The sequence below is a fragment of the Bos indicus x Bos taurus genome, chromosome 5 (genome assembly GCF_003369695.1).
Source record: "Bos indicus x Bos taurus breed Angus x Brahman F1 hybrid chromosome 5, Bos_hybrid_MaternalHap_v2.0, whole genome shotgun sequence".
Taxonomy (NCBI): domain Eukaryota; kingdom Metazoa; phylum Chordata; class Mammalia; order Artiodactyla; family Bovidae; genus Bos; species Bos indicus x Bos taurus.
The window spans coordinates 46,224,584-46,251,704 of record NC_040080.1 but is presented as its reverse complement, the minus strand read 5'-3'; the positions used below and the strand labels follow the sequence as shown (position 1 = coordinate 46,251,704).

Below are 27,121 nucleotides of genomic sequence, written 5' to 3'. Positions count from 1 at the left end.
CAGTCAGCTTTTAGATCTTATGAGTGGAGCTCATTAAAATCAAAGAGAGTCACTCTGTACTCTGCTGCCTTGCACGGGGCCACAGGTACTCCAGCATTTGTTGACTTGTACACCTCCCTCACGTCTCTCTGCTCAAACGTCAACTCCCCGAGCATTCCTTTTAGAACTTCAACTCCTATTTCTCCCTAACCCTTCATAACAACACTGTTTTAAAAAAAGCAGAATGATGTCCCCATTTTGTGAAAAGCTATGAGGATACGAAAAGCAGGATGCATCCAGTCCTCCCACCATCCACATGAATTCGCTACAGTGCCTGGCAGGATATTATAAACAAAAAAAAATGCTTTGGTTTCCAGAAGCAACATAATTTACAACTATACTAAAAAGTCAGATTTTCCAAATTTCAGAAAAACCTACCCAAATTTCTAATTCTCTGGTTTAAAAAGTAGAAGAGTTTTTCTAAAGTTATTTTCAAATGACTGGGGGAAAGAAAAACCCTGAAGAGAGGTACATAAAACAGACAAATCTGGGTTATATTTGATATTTCGACAAACTGATTCAAGACTGTCATCTCATTGTCATTATATTATCTACACAAAAGTTTTAAGGAGAGAAATTAAATATTAAGAAGATAAGAATAGTATTTATTTCACATAGAATGAAGACCACTGTGACTCAATGATTTTAGGATGCCATCTTTGAGTAAAGTTCAAGATGATAAGCACAAAGGAATGTGTAAGTTATAAAGTCTGAAAATTTTTTGAAAATTTTTGAAAATGTATTTTTCAAAATACATTTTTGAAAATGTATTTTTCGCCAATGCAAACAAATTTGTTTATTCTACTATTTACACATTACCTAAAATTTTATCAAATTCATCTGAGACCCAACAAATTTTGTATTTCACAAAGAGGAATGCTGGAGTGTATGGTCAGAACATAATTTCAACCTCAGTTCTGTCATTTACTATAGCTGTAAACAATTAAATATGCTACAACCTACTTTCTCTGTGCCCCATTTTCTTAATCTATAAAACAGCAATGTTAATGTTATTATACTGTTGTGAAGAACTGGTAACATAAAAAATGTGAAGTGATTAAAACTCTAGACTCTCCATAACAGTTGTTTTCAACAAACACAAGTACCACGTAGACCAGTGGGGCCGAACTTCCACAATTTGATAAAATATTAAAATCCTACTGGATGCCACTGTAATGGATGTCACGTGAAATTAAAAAACTAACAAAAACAACCCTCATTACCATGTATCTGTGGGAACAATATTTAAGAAAACAAGTGAAAGTGAAGTCGCTCAGTCGTGTCCGACTCTTTGTGACCCCGTGGACTGCAGCCCAACAAGCTCCTCCGCCGTCCATGGGATTCTCCATGGGATTCCGTGGGATTAAGAAAACAAACTACAGGGATTTCCCTGGCGGTCAGTGGTTAAGGCTCTGTGCTTCCAATGTAGGGGGCGTAGATTCAGTCTCTGGTTGGGGAACTAAGATCTCATATGCCTTACAGCTCAGCCAAAATAAAAAGAGAAAGAAAACAAAGTGAAAGTCACTCAGCCGTGTCCAACTCTTTGCGACCCCGTGGACTATACAGTCCATGGAATTCTCCAGGCCAGAATACTGGAGTGGGTAGCCTTTCTCTTCTCCAGGGGATCTTCGAACCCAAGGATCAAACCAAGGTCTCCCACATTGCAGGTGGTTTCCTTACCCCCGAGCCACCTGGGAAGCCCAAAACAAACTACAGATATACAAAACTTATTATAGTGACAAGAGAAACCAACTTGCAAAGAAGAAAAATCCACTGAAAAAGTTTTTAGAATGATCAACCAGCTGAAAAGGAAATAAGGAGATAGATTTGAAATCCAATTTTAATTCCAAGACATGTACTAAATTAACTACTGTGGGTCCACAGCTGTTTTAGGCACTGAAGACATAACAAACATTAAAAATTTGCCTCTAAGGAGTTTCAGTTCAGTTCAGTCGCTCAGTCATGTCCGACTCTTTGCGACCCCATGAATCACAGCATGCCAGGCCTCCCTGTCCATCACCAACTCCCAGAGTTCACTCAAACTCATGTCCATTGAGTCGGTGATGCCATCCAGCCATCTCATCCTCTGTTGTCCCCTTCTCCTCCTGCCCCCAATCCCTCCCAGCATCAGGGTCTTTTCCAATGAGTCAACTCTTCACATGAGGTGGCCAAAGTACTGGAGTTTCAGCTTCAGCATCAGTCCTTCCAATGAACACTCAGGACTGATCTCCTCTAGGATGGACTGGTTGGATCTCCTTGCAGTCCAAGGGACTCTCAAGAGTCTTCTCCAACACCACAGTTCAAACGCATCAATTCTTCGGAGCTGAGCTTTCTTCACAGTCCAACTCTCACATCCATACATGACCACTGGAAAAACCATAGACTTGACTAGACGGACCTTTGTTGGCAAAGTAATGTCTCTGCTTTTGAATATGCTATCTAGGTTGGTCATAACTACTGCCTACTAAATATATTTGAAAGTATATATTCTAAATACATAGAGGGTCTATATTTTAGACCCTGTTTCACCTATATTAGCAGCTTATATTTAATGAATGTTTCTTATGTGTCTGGCAAAAGTCTAAGCACTTTGAATATATTAACTCATTTAATTCTCACAACTCTAAAAGCTAGGTATTTCCACTGTTCTCCTTTTACAGATACAGAAACTGACATTTTAAAAGGTTAAGAATCTTATCAAAAACCACTCAGCAAACAGCTGACATATGCAGACTCTAATCCAAATCCAAGCCAATTCTATAGCTGGGGTTGCCAGTCACTACTCCTCATAGCATTTCCGGCAGGTTTCTCAACACAATACATATATGTCTGTACTGCACTGAATCTAGAATATTCCCTAAATATGATGCTTTCCCAAGTCACAGCCAGACTGCAACAGTAAGGATCAGGGTCTTTCCCAATGCTGTCTCCCCTCGATCATGAATATTCATTATACTGAAAAACTAAGCAACTCAAGTAATACCTTCCTCCGTGAAGCCATCCTTAGAGGAGGATGGGAGAAAGCAGGAGTCAGCTGCAACTCCTCTGCTGTTATAACTGAAAAGCAGCCAACAGGTAACATGTAAACAAAAGAGTGCATCTGTGTTCCAGGAAAATCTCCTTCACAGACACTGGAATATTATTCCTCTTTTGATTTTTTCTCAACCATTTAAAAAGGTGAGAATATCACGAGCCTTACAAAGCAGGTAGTGGGCCCAATCTGTTGGCATCAGGTGTAGGAGAGAGAGATTACACTTTAGATCTAAATAAACCTGGGATAGAATCCTAACTCTGTGATTGGTTACTGTGTGACTTTGGACAAGACACTAAGCTTCAGTTTTGTCTACCATAAAACGGACATAACAGCACTGACCGTGAGGCTGAAAGGAAATAAAACAACAACAGCAGCACCTCACACAATGTCTAATACAGCAGACCTTCAGGGAGTGAGTGCACTCACCCTTTCCAGTTGTAAACAAATTCTCCTCTCCTGGATTCTCACAGCATTTAACCTGCACAACTAAGGTCTACAGATATTTAAATTCAAAGCCTTGTATTTAACATATCTAGATACGAGTTCCATCTCTCCTATTAGGTTAAAAGCTTCATCATAATGACTGGGGTCAGTTTTGCACAATGCAGAATTACATATGGTACCCAATAAATATAAAGTGTTAACACTTTTTAAATAAATGAAGATTAAGAGGGATGGTCACATGTATGTGCACAGCAGTCAATTGTTTTGTTTGGCTAGAGTAGAGAGCCATCAGGAAGGATAGTATGAAATGAAGCAAATGTTATCTTGGGTTGATTTCAAGTAGGGGAAGAGTGTTGGGAAAAGAAGTGAGAACTGGTGGAGTATTGTTAGTAATGACAGGAATCAACATTTACATGCTTATGCTTTAGGTATGTGGTTTTGCAAATACAAGAGTTAAGGATGATGTCTTTCTCCTTTAAATCACATGGAGTAACAGAGGTGAAACATTGTCTCTGGTCTTCTGGTGTACAATGTGAAATATGTCTAATGTCTTAATTTTTAATTTGAATGCACTATCATAGTGATCAGGCCCCATCAAACAGGAAAAATGTATAACCTAAGGACCAAGCAAGACTCAACCCTTTTATCAGTCAGTCTACTCTCCCACATCAATCCCAGAACTCCAACAGTCCCCTGCCTAGGAGTGACTTCCATGTATGTTTTAGGTCCAGCCATGCCTGTTCTCCCAAGCTTTCACTGAAGAAACAGCCTGACCCTGAAAGACAGACCTTGGTTCAAATCCTAACCATACCTCTTACCAGATATGGATGAGTCACTTTAAGCATTTCTAGCCTGTTTTTTATCTGCAAACTGGCTTATTTACTTAGAAAGTTGTGAGGATTCCATGAGAACAAGTGAAACTATTGACCTGGGGCCCAGCTTCCCAGCTGATCAGTCCAGGTCTTCTGGGTAAACATCCCCTCTTAGCATCCCACTAACACAACAAACTATCGAAGAACTGAATCTGTCACTTCTTTTTCAGATTTCGGCTGATGAGTTAACCACCTTTCCAGTCCAAGACTTACTTGGAATCTCTCCCTCATACTTTGTGACGTTCTGTTCTGTGTACTGAGTATCCCTATATCCAAATACTTAGATATTGATGATTTTAACTATTATTCCTCAGCAGTGAACAACTGTTCAAATAGGGGAATAACAGAATCACAGCTTATAATATTAGCAATACATGGAATGTACTAGAAGGGGGGACAACTAGGAGGCTTTTGTAACATATTGGAGAAGATAGGTGGGCCTAGACAAATGTAGTAGGGCAAAGGAAATGGAATCAAGAGATGCTGTGTGATGGAATTACAAGAACTTGGAGACCAACCAGTTACAGAGAAGTAGGCAGAACAGGTGATTTTTAAAGATTTATAGTTGCAGACTCATTATTCATGACCTATTAACCCACTCACCTTTATCAATACTTTAAAGAAAAATTTTTTCACTCTTTACAAGTCACACTGCTTAGGGTAAATGAGTCAAGTTTTGTTATCATTCCTTAAACATATTCTCTGTTCTTAACGAATTATTCTGCATATTGTTTGAAAAGATTACTTACTGACATTTAAACATTTATAACACTCTGTCTTCAACACGGTGGGGAGAGGAGATAAAAATAAGATTTTGCTTTTGTAGGACCAAACTTAGAAACTGAGAAAGGCACATAAGCTAATAATTACATCAAGGTTATCTGTGCTACAAATAAAGCTAAGCATAAAGTACTATAAGAAAGGCCCCAAATATAATCATCTTCATTTTCCTAGGGTAATAAAAGTCTAAGTAATCTTAAGGAGAGAAAGGTATTTTGTCTGTATCTTCCAGTTTACTTTTCAACTTCATTCTAATTTTTTCAGTTTGGTTATCTTGAGTCCCATTTTGATACTAATCTGCTGTTGTGTTACAAATCACAGGCTACAAATCCTATCTTAAAAATTTCCCAATTCCCATGTTACATCTGTGCTCAGAATGGATCACTGATAGAAACAGATGAATATTAATTTTATTTAAACCATCATAAAAAAGAATCACTTAGTTTTTTAGATAGAGCATCTTTATCAATGCCCATGTCACCAGTCATTTTCCTAATGCTGTAGATAAACGGACATTAATTCTCTAGCTTTGTAATAGAGGAAAAAATATTTTTATATTAAGGATTTTATAAATTCTATCATTTTTTTCCCTTGGGATTTTTCAGATAGGCTCAGATTTCAAACTCGACCTGCTTTTGTAAAATAAGTTTACAAAAAGCTCTCCATTGAGAATAACCGAGCAGAGGGTTGTCACTCTTCTCAGCTCTTGTACCAAAGCAGTGACTTCTGCCCAGATGTTTGTGACCAAAGGAAAAGGAACTAGTAATGCAGAAAGATAAGGACAGAACACTGGATTTAAGATGATCCAGAGTCAATTAAAATAATTTTTAAGAATTGACAATTCTCAATAGAGAATTGACAGGCCATGAAGAAAACCCAGAGAAATAAAACGGATGAATAAACATGTGCAAAGACGAAACAACACCAGTTTACTAGGCAAAAAGTCAAATTCATTCTAGATTCTCAATTTACCTACATGCTTATGGCAAAAGTTAGATACAAATAATGTATTTTCTCTCTTACAATAAATATAAATTATACCCAAAGCCATAAGATGTCAGACAATCTGTAGGATAGTTAGAAATTGGGAGGAAAAACCTATACATGAAGTTTCCATGCAGCCTCCAATGTTTATGGTCAGTTCAATTTCAGCAGTTCATTTTTCATCTGGTTGGTTGTAGCTTAGTAGATGGCTGGGACCCCAAGGAAACTCACAAAAACATATTTAATGATTATATGATAATGACTACACTGATAAAAGTCCAATCACCAACTGAAGTATTAATTTTAAGGGTATTTCTGATTCCAAGAAAGGAGTCCAGGGCCACATCTATTCCAAATGCGGTCTCAACAATATGATCACCAACCCCACGTGGTACGGATCCAGCCCCTCACACCCACAAACTCATCTTTTACCTGGTTCCTTGAAAGTAGAGATTCTGTATTTTACTGTGCATAACAACCACTCTGGGGACATATCTTTAACAAATCATGATACTGATACTACTCCAGTAGGCAGTTTGGGTACCACACTGAGAAATACTGCTTTTAGAGGCTTTGGCTGGGCAAAATGGAAGAGAATGACAGTGGTGGTAGGTGCTTATGGAAAATATCCTGAAGCATCTAAACCTCTAGAAGGACAGACCTTAGGGAGGGAGTGGGCTATGAGAAGAAGGTAATAGTGGCCATAAATGTAGGTGACCTGAAAGGAGACAATTACTTTATATGGAATCCACAGATAAGAGAATAAGCACCAATTTTTTTTTTTTTTTAAATGCAAACCTACTGAAATACAAGCCTAACAATGGGCCCTTGCTCTAGAGTGGGTATAACTGAGGGACCAGGACCCAAAGTGAGAGTGTTCTGTAGTCACATGAAGGGGAGATGGAGGGCAGGAGGGGACTGGGCGCAATTCTGAGCTCTTGCAAACAGATGATAAATAAAAATAAAACAGGAAATACAATATACTTTACCTTCATGCTTAGACTAAAAGTCAATTTCAGGATCTGGTACTAGTACTAAGGGAGGTACAGGCTTGGACAACAAGAATATTGCAAAATGTGTGTTAGATGCTCAGTCGTGTCTGATTTTTTGTGACCCCATGGGCTGCAGCCTGCCAGGCTCCCCTGTCCATGGAGTTCTCCAGGCAAGAATACTGGAGTGGGTTGCCATTCCCTTTCCAGGGGAATCTTCCAGATCCAGCGATTGAACCCTGGTCTCCCACATTGCGCAAACTTGCCACCAAATCATTTGTCTTCAAAATACACACATACATCCCTGTTTCAAATTAGTAAGAGAGAAAAGCCAGCCTGACCTCTCCCCTGAGGCTGAGTTCTGCCATCTCAAAACAATACATATTTAAACAGAAAAATAAATATTTCAGAACAAAGTCATTCAAACCAATAGTCTATTAGGCTAAAAATGACAAACCCTGTAATAGTCTTAATGTCTCCAACCTCTTAAGAGCTCTTTCTTCCAGATCTCCTTAAAGCAGTACTGAGAACCTCAAACATCTGTGAATCACATCTTCTACTGCCAACAAGAGACCACAAGAGATACTCCAGGTCAGCTACCTGCTTCCTTGGAAATGAAAGGGTCTTACACACAATTAATGGTTGACTGTCTATTCTATCCAATGTAATTGGTGATTTATACAGTGCATGGATAATTATTCTTTTACTCAACCAAACTTTTCACTCCAATTTAAATTAATTTAGTCTTTATTGTGTCTTCATGGACAATTAAGTTTTGTGTCTTCTCTATGTTAAACTGAAATATCCTTAAAATTATCCACAACTCGCATTCAGAATAAGACATTAGCAAGATTCTGTTGTGTGTGCTGAATAATACAATATTTAATCATTCTTCATAGATTTTTAAACTGGATGTTCTATTATAGTCTACCTCTTTAAAATAAGTAATTTGTATGATGTGTAATACAATAATAGACAAAATTTTCCCCCATACCCTTTACAGGACAAAACTGCATTTTGCCTGGCAACCACAGGTAACATGATGGTTTATATTTCCTCTAGTCATTTATTGAGTAAAGCCCTTAAATAGATCAGGGACTGAGTCATATACTACTTTACAGTAGCTTCCTCACCGAACAATAAGCACACTGTAATTGATGTTTAAAAAATACATGCTAAACCAAATTGACCAGGTAGTTGAATATCTGCTTCTGAAGTTGTCTGTAGAAAAAGATAGAGACCTTTCTCTCAATAGCTTAGGAACTCTGAAGGAAGTTCACTACAACGTAATCACTCATAAATATTTACTACAGGAGGAGTTATTCACATATATATACATATCCATGCTATGTACTGTGGCAAATGAAAAGAAAAATGAGTCTCTGCTCGCAACAATTCTCACCCAGGATAACCCAAGAATCTTTCTTTTAATAGTTCTTCTTTCTTCTAGCTTAACCTCAACCTAGTGAATTTTCCAAGCAACTACCAGTGAACTTTCTAAAATAAAACCTAAATCAGGTATTGCTAATTAATTCTCTTCTTAAAATCCTAGATTTCTCAATGCCTACAGCTCAAGTCCCAATACTTCTGCATGGAAGTCATGCTCCCTGCATATTTCATCTATTTGGCTTCAATTCTTGCCATCAAATATTTACCGAGTACTTACCATGGATTATTAGATACTTCGTTCTAGGTGCTGGGGAACAGTGATTAAAAATACAGGGTTCCTGCCCTTACAGAGTCTACCTTCTAGTAGAGAGACGGATAATGAACAAGAAACAGAAGGAGTGGTGCGGAGAGAAACTAAGCAACAAAGTGGGCAGGGGAAAATCAGGCTGGAGGGGTACAGAACCCTCTAAACTACTGATCAGATTTTATCTTTCAATATTTTCCCCCAAAATATATTCTAAAAAGCTTTTGGTATTTATTTCCAGGGTATTTTGGGTAATCCATCTTTTGTTTTTAAAGTTGATTTTTATTTTTATGAAATTATACATGTACATGATACTGAACCCAATGGATACAGAAGAATTTATGACAGAAAACGGCAGTCTCCCCTCTGGTCCTTCCCTTCCAGTCCTCTTGGGAATGACCCTCTGTTAACGGTTTCTTAAAAGGCAGAGGCTCCAAGGCTGGAGGCTACCTAGAGTATGTGCTCAGTTGCTCGGTTGTGTCCAACTCTTAGTGATCCCATGGACAGCAGCCCATCCAGCTTTTCTGTCCATGGGATTCTCCAGGCAAGAATACTGGAGTGGGTACCTTCTCCAGGGGATCTTCCCAACCCAGGGATCAAACCCAGGTCTCCTGAATTGCAGGCTACCTTAGGGTTACTGACTCCTCTCACCTCTCCAGACTCAGATGTCACATCAATCTGCAGATCTGTGCACATAGAGAGTAGGACTTGGCCTCCCCAAGAGGCCACTGAACAGGTCAGGTGTGGTAACCGTTTGAACAGAAAACTTTGACCAAAAAGCGGGATGAGCAGGAGGTGAGAGGAAACCAGTAGATGAACACATGTCCCCATACTCAGGAGGACTGGCAAGTGGAACAGTAATCTATACAATGTCTCTTAAGACTTCTACTGAAGCCAAGGCATCAGCAATGTCTTTTACAAAGCTTTGTCCAACCTCTCTCCTTTGTTCTCTCTCCCCTTTCCATGTCCTGCTTTCCTGAGATTGTATTCCCCAATAAAGTACTGTCTCAGACTCCGTTTTTAGGGCACATGGGCTAAGGAAATCATCTGAGACTTATCTTGTGTTTTCCATCTTTGCATCTTGAAGCTTGCATTTTGGGAAATATCTTTACTTTCTTTCCTTCGATGGCCTGTTTTCTTTTGACTATCACATTCTTAATCTCTTAAACTCTTTCACATTCTCAAATTGTTCCCTTCTCATTGTACCCAGTACTGGTTTTAGGCACGCCTTCTCTTCTTTAACCTTACTACGTTAGTTAGAATGCTTCTTTAAATTCTCCTCTGCCCCCTGGATTATGTTTCCGTTAGGGTAAGTACTTCTTTTTGTTTCTTCTCTTCCCTTTCATGCTGAAAGTGCACTGGTGACCCAGGTATAAACCTGGTTAGCTGGTGTGGGTTTCCTCTGCTCTCCTGTAAGAAAATCTGTTCTCTTACTGGGTCTCTTCCTAGAATTAAAATTCTAATGGGGAACTCAGTACGAGATAAGGAAAAACATGTCAATGGTTTTCAGGGTTCGTTTCAGTGTATGCAACGACCTCCTCCTAGGCCCCAAATATCAGATTAAAGAAGGGGTGCCAATATTTAATACAAAAAGTAAATTTCACCAAACATTTTTGATCAATTTATTTGGAGTTAAACAACCTGGGGGTTTTGGTTTTTCCTTTTTTTTTTTTTTTAATGCTGGAGAAAAGAGGCAGCAATAGTAAACACTGGCTACTTCCACTGGGAAGGGGTTGGAAAGGTTACAGCGAGGCCAAGCAGTTGAATCAACCCTTGTAGAATGCACACGAAATCCCTGTTGTCCGTCCCTTCTTCACTCCTGCTCTGAACCCAGAGCCTCTTGGGGTTCCTGCTAAGCAAACCAGCTTCCACACCACTCACAGCCTCCCGGTAATAACTGGCAGGCTTTAGCTTCTCCTCCATTCATCCATCAACTGGTTCCTTTTTGCTTTCTTTTAAAGAAATCTGTTTAACTTTTGTTTATAACAATTCTTTACCCTTTTCTGTTAGTGTTCGCTGTTCTTGGTTTATTTCTTTTTGCACTTCTATACTGTTATTTCAGTGGAGTCTTATAAGAGATGTAAGGCAAGTAGTGCATTCTAAAGGAGATCAGCCCTGGGTGTTCTTTGGAAGGACTGATGCTAAAGCTGAAACTCCAGTACTTTGGCCACCTCATGTGAAGAGTTGACTCATTGGAAAAGACTCTGATGCTGGGAGGGATTGGGGGCAGGAGGAGAAGGGGACGACAGAGGATGAGATGGCTGGATGGCATCACTAACTCCACGGACATGAGTTTGAGTAAACTCCAGGAGTTGGTGATGGACAGGGAGGCCTGGCATGCTGCGATTCATGGGGTTGCGAAGAGTCGGACATGACTGAGCGACTGAACTGAAGGCAAGTAGAGTATCTATCATTCTGAACCAGAGGTCATAATTTATTTTCTGGAAAGGATTTCAACCATAAGTAAATTACAGAATTCCAGGTTACTTTTTCATTTTGAGAAAGGACATTGGTTTAATGGACTTCTCTGTTTTTTTAATCATTTAACAACACTAAGATTTATTAAAGGCACATGAGAGAAGTTAAAGGAAGAGGAGAAGTGTTTAGCACAATTTTAAAAACAGCCCTTTTACTTACTTTTAGTAAGTAGCCCTTTACTACTTTTACAATTAGCCCTTTTACTAATTGCTTTTAGGCAATTAGATACATTTAGATTACATTTAGATACATTAGATATATTAGATTTAGGAAGTAAAAAAAATAACAAACTCAAAGAGCAGAAATAGATGTGTACTTTACTTCTAGTCATAGACCAAGTGCCGTGTACAAGTACCTCTAACACTATGTGCTAAACGTTATTCTAAGTCCTGAAAAACAAGACTTTCAAGGGTCTAATCACTCTCAAAATATAAACAAAAGAAAAAACAAGTATTTATCAATTAAAATGTGTAACTCTTCATCCTCCTCCTTCTTCATAAATGTAATGGTGGCCAATATCAGAATGCAGTTTAAAGGAAGGAAAACAATTCCCATTATTCTATTGATCTCTAACACACAAATCAATAAGGCACACTACAGAATCCGATCCCTCGGGAATGGCAATGAAATATAAACTAGTGGCTGCAATATTTATTCCTTCCTCAAAATGTGGCAAATAAATCTAGAAAAGAAATTAAAAGTCCTATGTTGGGAGAAGTCATGAAAAAAAATCTATCATGGAGAAACTGTCATTACTAACCAGGAAAACCTAGTCCTATCTCAAAGTAAGGGAGGATATTCAACTTCAGAAAGGTGGCATGCAGAAAACCAAGAGCGGAGATCTAAAATCAGTTCCTAAGAGCACTAAACTGTGGTGTTGGAGAAGACTCTTGAGAGTCTCTTGGACTGCAAGGAGATCAAACCAGTCCATCCTAAAGGAAATCAGTCCTGAATATTCACTGGAAGGACTGATGCTGAAGCTAAACTCCAATACTTTGGACACCTGATGTGAAGAACTGAGCCACTGGAAAAGACCCTGATGCTGGGAAAGATTGAAGGCAGGAGGAGAAGGGGATGACAGAGGATGAGATGGTTGGATGGCATCACTGACTTGACGGACATGAGTTTGAGCAAGCTCCAGGAGTTGGCAATGGACAGGGAAGCCAGGTGTGCTGCAGTCCATGGGGTTGCAAAGACTGGGATATGATTGAGCGACTGAACTGACTAATAGACTTTAATGATTGCTTGGTAACAAAAACACTCCCAGATTTCATTCCACGTTTCCTATTTCCAAGTCAAGACAAATGCTCAAAAAGCAAACAAAACCAGAAAATCTTCAAGCATTTCAAAGGACACATTTGTTTCTTCTTACTTATAATCTTTCTTCCTTAGAACTTCATTATCAATATCACAACAACTAGACTATCCAGCTTCATTCAAGGCTAATTTTCCAGCAAAGAATGCCCAAGATATCTGAGTTCACCTTTTAACTCATTTTCATATTTTTCTCTCTAGGAACGAGGGGCATACAAACTTCGCATTTTAGCCTCTACAAACTAAACATCTTTTATTAAAGGCCTGGAGGTTTCTAAGATGTTCTGAACTGGAGAACCTGATCCAGTTCTGCTGTACTAAGCTGTATGACCTTGGACAGCTCACTTCCTCTGGGGTTCTGTTTCCTGATTAGTAAAGTTCATTACAGCTCTTAGAATCTGATTCTGTGAGAAAGAGACCTTACCCAAGGTATAGAATATAGTGAAAAAGAAGAAACATTAGGTATACCATGTGAAACTGTTTTCTTCTGTAATAGTCAACAAAGTGCCATTAAAAGCTTACCTGTTTCCTTGTGGCTAAGAGCTGCTCAAAAGAGCCAGTGCTTTGATTTCTCTCTTACCCTGTACAAATGCTCCCATATGATATATTAAGCCATCAAACTGTAAGAGCTGAGATAAAATTTTAGGAAATGAAAGTTATGTATAGAATAGTTAAATTGATCAATTCTGTACTTAGCCCAGAGGAACCTAAGGCTCTAAGAAAATTAGCAGACATTTCTCAAGGTTCTGGCTATAGGTAAATTACAGAGATTTTTCTTATGTTAAATAAAAAGTTAAATAAATATTAAGACCTGTATCCTTCATATGATACTTAAGGTAATGGCTATCATTAAAAAAAAAAAAAAAGGATAGAAATAGCATAAACACTGGAATAAGCTAAATGTGGATTCAAACCCAGGCTTTGCCATGTACGGCTGTGTGACTGGGGACAAGTCTCTTAACTTCTCAATTCCTCAATACTTTTATTTGTAAAATGAAGATAGCTACCCAGTGGGGTATCTACAAGAATTAACTGAGAGCATGTATACAAAATTCTTTGCTTTTGGCTAAAAAAAAAGTAGTAGAAATAATAAATACCTTTTGTGAAGGAAGAAGAAAAAAGGGGGAAAGAATATACAGTCCACGATATAAACCTAAGAGTTGAGTTATAACTTTAAAGTTCTTCAAGTTCTTTTTCACACAATAGCAATATCACTACCAATGTTGGGGGGTGGTGGTGTTTGGTTCATATTCTTTTTACTAAAAGCTTTATATAAAATATAGGCTAAGTGAAATGAACCCAAAGAGAACACATATATTCCCAGTTTTTCCAAAATGTCTCTTGGTTCCTCAAGAGAGAAAATGATAAAAGCATATATTTGGCTGAACTTCTGTTCACAGTTACTGCACAAGTAAGCGACAGGCAACCATTCCAACTCAAGAAAGCTCCACCCAGAGTCACACCACTCACCTTCTCTAGCAGGTACATGTTTAGTTCAACAGCACCCCCGCCCCACTTCAATGTCTAGATAACCTGAAAACCATTTAAATAGCAATGGCTGAAAGCCTAAAGGCTGCCTACTACAGGATTTCTAAAGATTCATAGATCTCAGACCAGCGCTCATCATTTTCACTGACCACAGTGCCCAGTTTTCTCTACTGCTGAAGTAAGCAGATGGTATGCTGACTTTTCTCCCTTCCTCTTCTGCTAGGACTGCAATGACAGGGAATCCATAGGACAAAGGCATCTCTCTCCTTTTCCACAACAGACCACAAATCATGCTCAACTACAAAAACACAGAAACCCGATTCTTCCTGTGATCTTGTCCATGTATTCTTAAAAAACTATCTTCAACGGTGATTAGATCAGTCCTAGACTCTCTCTGAAATTATTCCACCACTGAGTCTCACTTAATACTCAAAAATTTGCTTCTAGATCTACTTAATGTCTTACCTAACACACACACACAATATGCCATAGCTTTTCTCCTTCCCTTTCTGCCAAACTCCTCAAACTAATTCTTTTCTCATCTGAACTTCTAAAGGTACTTTATGGACATCATATCCACATAATTTACCATATTCTATCTTGGTATTTTAATTATTCTTTTGCATCATATGCATTCTCCTCCAACACTGCTTGAAATTACTGTTCAGCTGATTTTTCATTCATAAATTAGGAATACATTAAATGAAATATCATGTAATTTTTTTTAAAATAAGTGTTCTCATTTCTGCTTTCAATTAGGATGGAGTAACGAGGACAAGATTTATCTTGCTACCTCAAACAACTAAAAACAGAAAAAGTACATGAAGCCTGGAGAAAGTTCTCAAGCTGTGGCACAAAAAGGGAAGCCAGGAAGTGGTCTCCATGAGTTGAGAAGATACAACTTCAAGTCCAGGGAAGTCAAGACAGCTAGAGGTCACAGGGGAGAGCACCACAGGAGACAGAACTGCACAGAGAACTCTGAAGACCCACAGAGGCTTCCCCTCAAGAACTCAGTTAAATGATAGCATATGTGAGAAACTACTGAAAGAATTGAAGGCAACAGTGCTAAGAGCTCACACAGTGTCAGAAAGAGCCTGTTCTCCAAAATGAGAACAGAAAATCTGATAATTTAAAAAGCATCACTTACAGTACTAAGAAGAGTCTTGTCTCAAAAGCAAGGCAGACTAATAAACACAGCTTTGGTCCTATCTAACAAAACTTAAAAATAAGTCCCGAAAGGATTAAACTATTTCTAAGAAAGTCCATTCTAAAGGAGATCAGTCCTGGGTGTTTTTTGGATGGACTGATGCTAAAGCTGAAACTCCAGTACTTTGGCCACCTCATGTGAAGAGTTGACTCATTGGAAAAGACCCTGATGCTGGGAGGGATTGGGGGCAGGAGGAGAAGGGGACGACAGAGGATGCGATGGCTGGATGGCGTCACCGACTCAATGGATTTGAGTTTGAGTGAACTCCGGGAGTTGGTGATGGACAGGGAGGCCTGGCGTGCTGCAATTCATGGGGTCGCAAAGAGTCGGACACGACTGAGCGACTGAACTGAACTGAACTGATCCCTTCCCTGCCCACCACCTGCATCCTCCCCCTCCACTCCCTCCCTAAACTTTTTAAAAGAATCTATTCCTGGTCATCTTGAGTGGAAGGAAAAGGGAGAAGGAGATAGCTTGCAGTCAATATACCACATTTGGTATACTTATTATGGGTTATCAGTTCCTAAAATTTCACTGTCACCTTTTCACATTCTTTGCCTTTCTACACTTATTGGAGTCATACTCTCTTTCCTTTCCTCTTTCCTGACCTCTCAAGCCACAGCTCCTATGCCACTTACCCACATTCTATCTTCTGGATATATGAAGCCTTCCACTGGAAGGTCTACAAGAGATTTGTGTGTTCCCCAAACAGCTGTTTGTGCCAAAAGTTCTCCTTTCTTCTTACCAAATAAAACATCCATTTCCAAAATGATATTATATTTTAAGCATTAACTGATTTAAGTAATAAACATGAGAATGTATGTGACTTTAACTCTTCTGTTTTGAACTTGTCATGAAATAACAAGTTAATATTCATTAATTCAATCAAGAAGTATTAAATTGAACTAGATATGATGACAAACACAGGCGATACAGTCTCAATCCTAAAAGAAACTACAGTTTGATGGAAAAAAACAGACAAATGTATTCACAATTAGAGTAATACATACTATGGACTAAGAGAACAATGCATACACAATGCCAAGGAAGTACAAAAAAGGGAAAACTCTATGAGATACGGCAAGTTTTCTGAAGCGGGTGACATCTAAGCTGAATCTTTAAGGCAAGAAATAAATTACGTGGGAGAAAGTAATAATATACGAAAAATAATATATTAATATGAAGAATTATATGAAAAGCAGGAAGGTACAAAATATGACCTATTTGGGGAATTTCAAGTGGTTCAGTCGAGTGGAGGGAGAAAGCAAGTGAGGAAAGGAAAAGAATCGTCAAGATTTCTAGGAGGAAAAATGAGAGAAGCAAACCTTAACAGGGATTGAAGATGACGTGTCAAAGCTACTAGAAACCATGTCCCGTCATCAAGTTAGATGGGAAAGCTTCCCCTCTACTAAATATCAGGGTGAACTGCATCCCTCCAAGTAAGGGGTTGGCAAGTTATGGCTTTCGTCCAAAGCTGGTCCACCATCTGCTTTGGATAATCTGAAAGCTAAGTGTAGTTTTTACATTTTCAAATAGTCAAAAAATTCAAAAGAAGAATATTTTGTGCCACATGGAAATAATATGAAACTAAAATTTCAGAAGTGTTTATAAATAAAGTTTAACAAGAACATAGCCACACCCATTCACTTACCAATCCTGGATGACCATTTTCATGTCACAACAGTAGAACTGAATAGCTGTAACAGAGCATGGCTTGAAAAGCCAAAAAAATTTACTATCTGTCTAGTCATTAATGGAAAAAGTTTATGGATTTCTGCTCTGAGTCTTTCAAAATCCCATCTCCTTCAATTAAATCTCAGCTTATCTGTTAAGAAGTTCTTATAAGAAACCTCATAATATTAGATAAAAGACTAATTATATTATTTGTGGATATAAGAGTATTATTTTTTAATTTTATGAAGTAATTACTGATTTCCATTTCCATATTTTCTTCTTAAATATTCCTTTACATATGAAATATAAAATTTGGATTGCAGAACTTTATCCTGCAATTCTAAATGAATTAAATATTTCTAGTTATATGATTCCAAGTTAAAAATTTTAAAACTGTATTTCCTTCTGTTAATAGCAGTCGAGCTGTACTTATTTCCTGGGTCATTAATTAAATAAATGTTATTCTAATATTCCGAAACTGATAGATAACCTTTGAAAAAATTCAAGAGGAATGATGGAAAAAATAATATATCAAAATATGATAATCTAAGATTATTTCTAAAGTATTTGACTTATGATTAAGTATTATTAAATCAAAATAATTTCCCAGATTTAATTTCTTCTTTTGGGTGTGTTTTGCTTCTATTCTCAATAGAAATAGAACATTATGATTTACTGTTGCTATTGATTTAAAAGACTCTATAATTCCCAATTTTGGCTCTTCAACACTTTTTTGATACAATTTCAACATCTCAAGGAAGGTGATCAAATTTATTTTTGCTGATTTTTAATATGTCGTTTGTTGATCCAACTGGCATCTTCAAAACAGAATTCGTAAAAAAATAAGTTTAAAAAGTGAAAATTTCAGTGTTAGTAGCCTTTGAGGGATCTGGGCAAGACCTAGAAGTTAGAAGGCAGGTAGATTCTCACCAAGCAGCTGACAGTGTGCATTAAAATGGAGAAGAAAACAAATATTCTGCTTAAGAGGTGAGGGTAATAAGTCCTTATTTTTGAAATTGTGAACTGCTGACAACATTACATGGTCAAAAGACTTTGAAAACTGAGTAAACTCAACATGCTGTCAAAAAATAAAACCCATAACAAAGATATGCTGCTGCTAAGTCGCTTCAGTAGAGCCCGACTCTGTGCGACCCCATAGACGGCAGCCCACCAGGCTCCCCCGTCCCTGGGATTCTCCAGGCAAAAACACTGGAGTGGGTTGCCATCTCCTTCTCCAATGCATGAAAGGGAAAAGTGAAAGTGAAGTCGCTCAGTCATGCCCGACTCTTAACGATCCCACAGACTGCAACCTACCAGGGTCCTCAGTCTGTGGGATTTTCCAGGCAGGAACATAGCAAACATAACAAAGATATGCTGCTTAATAATACTCATAACTACTTAGTAATTAGATATAAATGATAAACCATTCATATAAATTGTCATAATTAGACTAGAACAATAAAGACTCTAGAAACTATATGGTTTCATATCTGTGAGGAGTAATTCAAGGAGGCGGGTAAGATGAGCATAGAAAACAGAAGACTGAAGGGAACATGTAGCAGTTACTTTCAAATACCTGGGTTTTATGAAAAAGAGAGATGAAACCCCTCTATGTGAGTCTGGATGATAGAACAATGTAGAAGGAGAAGACAAGAATGGAGATAGACTTGAGCTCACCATGAGGAAATGAGAAGAGAATAATGGAAACGGATTTGACCTTACCATGAGGGAAGTATTTCAACTCTGTAATGGCCAACAATGGAGCGATTTACCTATGAGGTTTGTGATATAATGGAAGAATATGCAGATCTGGAATTAAAGGCATCTCAAATCTGAAACCTATTCCTATCCATTCCTAGAACTACCAAATTGCTTGACCTCTTGAATCTCAGTTTAATGTACTGGAAAAAAATGGGAAAAACACCACCTACCTCAAAGAGATTGGCAAGTGACATATGATCTCAGTAATCAATTTTTATATGTAAATGTGCACACGTGCAGGTATGCTAAGTCTCTTCGGTCATGTCCAACTCTTCGTGACCCTATGGGCCGTAGCCCACCAGGCTCCTCTGTCCATGGGATTTGTATATAAAACTGGTACAAAGTAGGTATGCAAAAACAAAAGGTTATTTCAATAACAGTAATTATTAGTGGCGGTCAAGAACAGGGAAGCTGAAGCCAAACTCTGGTGTAAATCCTGGAGCTGCCAACTTAACTTCTTTGTATTCCTGTTTGCTGATTTCTACAATATGGACGTAACAGTACTTATAAGGCTGCTGAAAGGAATTATACAAGGAACTGACCACGGTGCCTAATGCATAATATACATACGCTATAATGTTATTACGTGTGTCATCAGTCGCTTCAGTTGTGTCCGACTCTTTGTGACCCTATGGACTATAAAGCCCGCCAGACTCCTTTGTCCATGGGATTTTTTCAGGCAAGAATACTGGAGTGGGTTCAGCCATACCCTCTTCCAGGGGATCTTCCCGACCCAGGGATCGAACCTGCATCTCCTGCCTTGCAGGTGGATTCTTTACCACTGAGCCAATGGCAAAGCTCAACCTATTATTATGTGATATGAGAAAACTAAATTCATTTAGTGAATTCCTTGTTATTGCAAGTACTCTATCAAAGCCTTGAACATGTAAGAGATGGAAATTTCAGAAGTAAATAAGAGAGTTTCACCTAAATTCATTCATTTACACAGTCAACAAGTATTATATGAATATGTAATACTGACAAGGGGCATTAGAGCACAGTGGTTAAGAGTACAGATTGCTAAGCCAGTCTGCAGATATGAATCCCCACAGTATCTCTTAGCAGCTTATAAATTGGGGCAAATTACCTAATCATGGTATTCCTCAGTTTCTTCTTTTGTCCTATGAGGGATAATTAAAGGGCTGACGAGAGGATTCAATTATCTTATGTAGGGACTTCCTTGGTAGTCCAGTGGCTAAAACTCCACACTCCCAAAGCAGGTAGCCTGGGTTCAATCCCTGGACAGGGAACTAGATCCCATCCACATGCCTCAACTGAGTTCCCAGGCCACAACTAAAGATTCTGCATGCCACGACAAAGATCAAAGGTCTCACATGTTGCAACTAAGACCCAGTGCATCCAAATAAATAAATATTTTAAAAATGAGTTAATGTAGGTAAAGTACTTAGCACAGTACTTGACAGTAATACATCATATATAAAGATTAGCTGATTAGTTATTCTTTTTTTTTTTTGACTACATGCCAAGCACAGTTCTAGACACAACTGACTTCTGACAGGGTCCCTGCTTCAAAGACCTTACATTCTTTGGAGAGGTGGGATAGCACTGATGATAAACAAGCAAATAATAAGTAACAACAAACAAAAATATCAGTGATCAGAGAAAACAGGTTAAGGGGATAGGGAGAGATTGGGGAATTTGAGTTAAGAAAGTCAAAGGAGAGCTCTTGAGAAACCTCGAAGATGAGCATTTCTATGACTAAAGAGAAAAACAGAAGGAAAAGTTCTGAGCAGGAGGATGCAAGGCATGTTAAAAGGAATAGCAAAGATGTCAGTGTCAAAGGGCAGCAGGAGATAAGGCTGGAGAGACACAGCCAGGTTCCCGATCACTCAAAGGCCTTAAGAAATCAGAGTGAGGACACTGGGTTTTCTGAAGGGAAACAAGGTTTAAAGTGCAGGAGTGACAAAATCCAACGTGTACTTCAAATGGCTCACTCTGCCAATGACCTCTAACGAATTATTTGGCTCCAAGGCTTTCTGAATTTAATCATTCTACTACTAACGGTGGTTTAGTTGCTAAGTCGTGTCCAACTTGTGCAACCCCATGGACTGTAGCCTCCCAGGCTCCTCTGTCCATGAGATTCTCCAGGCAAGAATACTGGAGTGGATTGCCATTTCCTTCTCCAGGGGATCTTCCTGACCCAGGAATCGAACCCGGGGCTCCTGCATTGCAGGCAGATTCTTTACCAACTGAGCTGCTGCTGCTGCTAAGTCACTTCAGTCGTGTCCGACTCTATGTGACCCCATAGACGGCAGCCCACCAGGCTCCCTCGTCCCTGGGATTCTCCAGGCAAGAATACTGGAGTGAGCTGCCATTTCCTTCTCCAATGCATGAAAGTGAAAAGGGAAAGTGAAGTCGCTCAGTCGTGTCCGACTCTTAGCGACCCCATGGACTGCAGCCTACCAGGCTCTTCTGTCCATGGATTTTCCAGGCAAGAGTACTGGAGTGGGGTGCCACTGCCTTCTAGGAGGGACATTTTGCGTATTTGGGAAATGGAAACAATACATCATGACAGCAGACTGAAGCATTTCTGACTGCTTGAAAGTCAAGCATCCAAATCCAATAATGAAATGGATACATTTAAAACTACAAAGCATTTCCTGCAGGAGAGCATTCCATTTGTGTTTGTTAGATTTCACATATGAAGTACTGTTTAGAAATGTTTGAGAAAGATTTGACAGCGGTTTTGGAATGTTGGGGAAAAAAAAAAGACTGAGAAGTTATGATTCCAGAAGGGAATGCTTGAGATATCAACAACATAAGATTCCAGAGAGCAACTATACACCAGAAGGAGGGCCAGGGGGCTATATCATCACCACGACAACACACAGAGATGACCAAGAAACAAACCAAGGTAAGAATGACATGAAGAGAAATTAAAATGTGAGCACTCCATGAACCAAAAGTCTGAAGAGAAATAAGACTGTTTCCATATGGCAGGCAACCTTTTAGAAGTGAGTCTGAAGGTTTTCAGGGAGAGATCAGAACAATGGAAGAACAAAACCAGGACTTTGAGCTGCCACTGACCAGGATGAGGAGAGGCATCTCCTTTTCAACAGGGAGGTGTCCTCCACAGCAAGACAAACTTGAACAGCGGACTGTCAAACACTAAGCCTTCCTAGTCTCAGCTGCAAAACTAAGCAGAAAGGATAAAGGGAAAAAATTTAGAGAAAGGGTCAAAAAAAGGTGTGTGTTTTGGGGTATGGGAAGTGACCGAGAAGAAAAACCATTCGATAAGTCAAAATTGCTCAGATTTATGGGATTCTGGGTATCTTTTCAGGGAAGCTGACTAATTCTTAGAATAGCAGTGTTTTTCAAGAGCCAGCCTTGGCCATGGCAAGGAAATGGTTATAAGTGAAGATATGTAGCAACGTAGAAGAATTCTGAAAGAAACCAAAGCTCTGGAAAAAGTGAGGTTTTTTTTGGGTTCATTGTAAAGGAACATAAATTAGTCTCAAACCCGCAATCTCCACCTACCCCCCAACTTCCCAGAGTCCTATGCAGCCCACAGCAAGAGGAAGTGTGCCAAGACCAACAGTGTGGACTGAAGCTCTGTGGATGAAGCGTGTGATGGGCTCTCGGGGACCTGGCGGGCAACCCAATGGCAATCACTGAAAGCGGTGCCACAAAATGGAGACTAAATAATCACTGAGGACAGTCAAAACGCACAGAAAATGGGACACGCTTAGCAAGATCAGAGGACAGATTCCCTACTCCAACTCATTAAAAAAAAAAAAAAAAAAAATCCAAAACTAAACAAAAAAAAATCCAGATAAGATAGTAGAAAATGAAACAAAGCAAAATATATCTGCCCCCTCACCTGCCTTTAACTAAAGTATAACACCCTCCCTCTTCTCTCCTCCCAGCCACCCTGGAACAGAAAAGGGAACTAGCCACAGCTCAGGTGAAGACTTAGGCCATCTAGCCACTCAGAGGGGAGATGGCAGACAATGGAAGTGGTGATTCATTACAAAAGAATACACTCCTAGCGGCCTGCAGCCTCATGGGCTCTCTGCACTATTTAAAGGAACAGCAACCCCCTTTCCAACCTCCCTTATTCTTAACACCTTCCCTCCTCTTGGTCCTGATGGAAAACAGATTTTGAAGAAAATGCCAGCAAAGCACTGAGCTGTCCAAGAAAGGGAGGGCTTTGTGTTCCACAGAAACTGGCAGTCTTACTCTAGAGAGGAGAACAAAAATTTTCTTTCATGTTCACACTGTAAGATCTTCCTCTCTGTCTAGTATACTTTCCCTTTCAATAGCAAATAGTATAACCTTTTCTTATTAATTGGAGTTGAGGTCATTTACAACTTTGCCTAATTTGACACATATTACAAGGATGATTTCTCTTCTCCTTCCTTTTATTCCACACTGTTATTTTCACAAACGAGAGGAGATGCAATATTTTGGTTCATAGGCTCTGAAAGAAGAGAGTATCTCAGTGAAATACTCCTACAACATATACAGGAATGACAAGGAAACCTAAAGTTATTTTTTTAAAAATCACATGAGCATGTGTGTCTACTATAGTAGAATTCCATAATTAAATGGCCATCTGCTTTTTTCTTTTTAAAGCAAAACTTTGATAACTTATTGCAAATAACCGAGAATTATAAACCAAAAGCAGGCCTTATAAAACCAGAGCATATATAATAACAATGAATGCACACCATGCAGCTACTGATACAGATCTAACATGTGATGAAAATGTCATCCACTGAAAGCCCTTCACCTTCTTCCACCAAGCGAGGGATGGAAATGGGATACAGATCAAAGATTTGTTAAGTCAAAGAACCTAGGTGACAAAATGGTGAAAACATACCCAAATGCCTTTCCTAATATACTTGCTGAGATATTAAATACCACCATGAACTGTTTGATAACTTGAACCGTAAACAATGCAGACATTTTCTACTCAGAAAGCTTTATGTGACAGATCATTATCAAACACTGGGATCCTATGTCTGGCTCAAAAACCAAAAACTAGCCCTTCACCCTCCCCCCAAAACCCCCATGGAACAAATAAAGATTTGGCCTGTTTGGCTACTTGTTTCATTTTTTTCCTAAATTATTAACAACTATGTATGTTACATTAACATAGAAAGTGTATACAAAAAACAAACACATTGGAATACCGAAACTTCCTAAGTGTGACATTCTGTATTTTCCATTTGTATATATTTAGAGTGGGAAAAACTGAGCTCCTGCTTTCCCTTCAGCATTCACATACACTGAGAAAATCATTAATGAGTTTCACTCATCTATTAGAATTCTTAACCACCCCCAAACTCCTTCTTTCCAGTTTCTACTTATCTCCTCTGCTTCATTCCTAAAATTATAGTTTTCTTAAATACTGATTATTAAGACCAAGTTATTAAGTGTGCAAACGCTTATGCATTCTAACTTGGGCTTGCACGTGCTTACTCAGCTCCTCTAGAAACGAAGGGGACAGGCTCCAAGAGGTCACGGAAAACCTCTGATTATAAGAAGTCCTAGTTTAGGTAACTCTTTCACTGACTTAAAAATATATATAACAAGTCATATTTACATAAAAAAGTATATATATAATGAAAAGTCAAGTAGTTGAAAAGGCTCCAGTAATAGCTGAGAAAGAAGAGAGCTGGTACCCTCTAATATAGTCAGTTAATGAAAACTGAATGAGGGCTCCAAGGTTAAGAAGTATCATCTACCAAGCAACAAAGGGAAGCCAGAAACAGGTTCTCTCTTTCTCTCTTTTTTTTTTAAGTATAGCATATTTCAAAAGAGTTAATCAGGCTCATGATGAAGGGATAAGAACTGCAACAGAAAATATTTCAAGGGTTTCTCCCCTTTCCAGAAGAGGGAGGGGTCTCTTAATAATCTCCAAACTTAAATCCGTTGAAAAATTATTTTGCAGAGACATATTCTTTGAAACTTCCCTTTCCTCCAGGTCATGTTGGGAAAACCTCCCTAAAGCTTTACCTCCTTCCAAACAGCACTGCAGGGCATTATATAACATTTAACGGAACAGGGCTCCAGCTCCTAAAATCATGCCTCTATCCAGATAGCCAGCTGACTCTCTCGCCCTCCGGTGGTGACTTAGAGAGGAAGACAGACGAGAGCATACAAAAAAGGGGGGCAACCTCCTTAAAAGGAAAGCACTGTCCAGTGATGAAATTTCCCTACAGAGCATAAAACCTGGAGTGAAATGCATCCTAAGTCTAAGACCAAAGGATATGAAGTTCTACAAGGCAACAATGCAAATGATTCTAATTGATTAATCACGGCCGCATCATTTCCTCTCAACCCATGTATAAAGAAAAACGGGTAAAAGGATCATACGGAAGGAGGCCAAAAGGAAAAAGAGCACCGCCAGGGAAAATCGGGGAAGAGTATTCACCTTTCTGTTTGTCAGGAATGACTTGCTAAAATGCAGATATTGCTTGGCACAAGTAAAGACAGGCAGAGAGAGGGAGGGAGGGAGGGAAGGAGGGAGGTCTTCCATTTCCTACTCCCTCTCCTTCAGATGTCTTTTAATGCCCCCGTGACTGTCACTTATACATTCAGACCTGCTCTCCTGCCAGGGAGGGCTCTAACCTGCCTGTGCTGCACCTGGATGCTTCTACAGTTCTCATGGAAAACAAACCATGCAGTAACAAAGACATGAAAGTCAAACGTATTTTTTTCAAGCCTTCATTTTTAATAAGCCCTTTAGAGCAAAGGCAGCAAAACTGCAATTCCATCGCCTCTTTGGAGACACCTAAGTGAATCTGAAATCGGATTTCCCTACAACACAGATTCTTCTGCTATTCTTAAAAGGAAGTCAATCCCGCTCCCCTCTTTTTGGCCGTCTACAAGAATCTCTTCCTACCTCTGCAGTCTCTCTCTCCCTCCCTCTTCTCAGAACCAAGACAAAGAGGTAGACAAATCCCCACAGGGTCTTTCCTGAGCCACAGCTGCACAGTACAGGAAACAGGAATCTGCTATGGAGCTAAGGGAGGGGGAGAATAAAGGATACGCATACAACACACACACACACACACACACACACACACTCTCTCTCTCTCTCTCTCACGGACCCACAACAGGCACAGACTAGCTTTCCAGCTGATAACAATAATTTTGACCCTTTCTAAAAAGACAATAATAATTAAAACTCTGGTGACTCTGCCCCACCCGCATAGTTCTTTTTAGATCTCGGAAACGAGAAAAGAAACGAACGGAGCAAACACAGATCTTACCTGAGTTACCATTTTCTTTTTCTCCATAAACCAAAGGGAATGGATGATGAACACTCAGAGCAGTTGCGCTGGGGGGGACACCTTCCACGGCTTTCTTTCCACCCCCCTCCCCCCCCCAGTCTAGCTTGTTAAGGGCGGGTGATTGTTCTCCCTTTATCTCGTTTTCCTTCCTTTTTCTTTCTAGTGTTTCTTCCTTTCTTTTCTCTTCCTCTCTGGCAGTCTCTCCCCCTCCTTCCTTCTCCAGCTCCCTCCCATATCTCAGGCAGATGGCTGAAGGAAGCCCCACCCCTGAATGCCTAAGGTAATTAATCAGAGTAGAGCCCCACCTCTTCCTCCTCCCCCCACCCGCTCCTGGCTGGCTGACATCTCCCAACTCCAGAAACAGGCCTGCTAGAGAATGGCAGTTCGGTGTGTGCTTTGCGCGCGCGCGTGCGTGTGTGCGTGTGTGTGTGTGTGTGTGTGTGTGCGTGTGTGTCTGTGTGTGTGAGGAGAGGAGGGAAGGAGGGGGAGAGAGGCAAGGGCAGGCGCCATGTGCAGGCATATTTTAAGGAGTGAGATTCTGCGATGGTGGCATTAATTATATAGCACAGGAAGTATTCAGGGCAGCCTACCATAGTACAGATTTAAAATGTTCCATCTAAGAATACCTGATAATATGAAATAAGACAGAAATTATTTTTTAAAAAAACACTTCCACGGATGTATAGTTTATAGATGCAGTGGATTTCATAAAAGATGAGAAAAGCTGCTCAATGACAGTTGACTGGAAGGTTTTCAAGGAATGGAAATATGCAAGAACCTGCTTGTCCTAAATCAGCCTAAAGACTTCAAAGGACCAAAAGAGAGAAGGGAGGTAATTTAAGTGCATATTTTTTCCACTGTAAAAAACCTGGGGATTCTGAAAAAGGTGTCTACAAACATGACGGCTTATGAAACACAGGGTGGATACTAATTTGACTGTTCAAGGCTTCCAGCTTCATTACGAATTCTGGTTAACTGAGAATTCACCTTTTGTGTTCCTCAGCCTCTAGTGAAAAACATAAACCTTTCTTATACATAAAATGGAAAACTATGTCATTGCTATTACTAGTTATTGTTACTATACAGTGCTAGAGAGACAGGA

The 27,121-nt window shown here is 39.3% G+C and overlaps 1 protein-coding gene across 26 annotated transcripts in view; it reads right to left on the bottom strand.

Moving 5' to 3' along the window:
- RBFOX2 (RNA binding fox-1 homolog 2) overlaps window positions 1–27,121 on the bottom strand; it is a 293,235-nt gene that overhangs the window by 72,992 nt on the left and 193,122 nt on the right. The window contains exon 1 of one of the 26 annotated variants that reach the window (XM_027541832.1): window positions 25,999–26,267. The exons of 24 other annotated variants lie outside the window; for them this stretch is intronic. In XM_027541832.1, coding sequence (XP_027397633.1) covers window positions 25,999–26,025 — 27 coding nt within the window. In that variant the 5' untranslated portion in view covers window positions 26,026–26,267. Of the gene's footprint in view, window positions 1–25,998; window positions 26,268–27,121 lie in introns of those variants that run through there. One more of the 26 variants, XM_027541829.1, reaches the window with a different exon arrangement.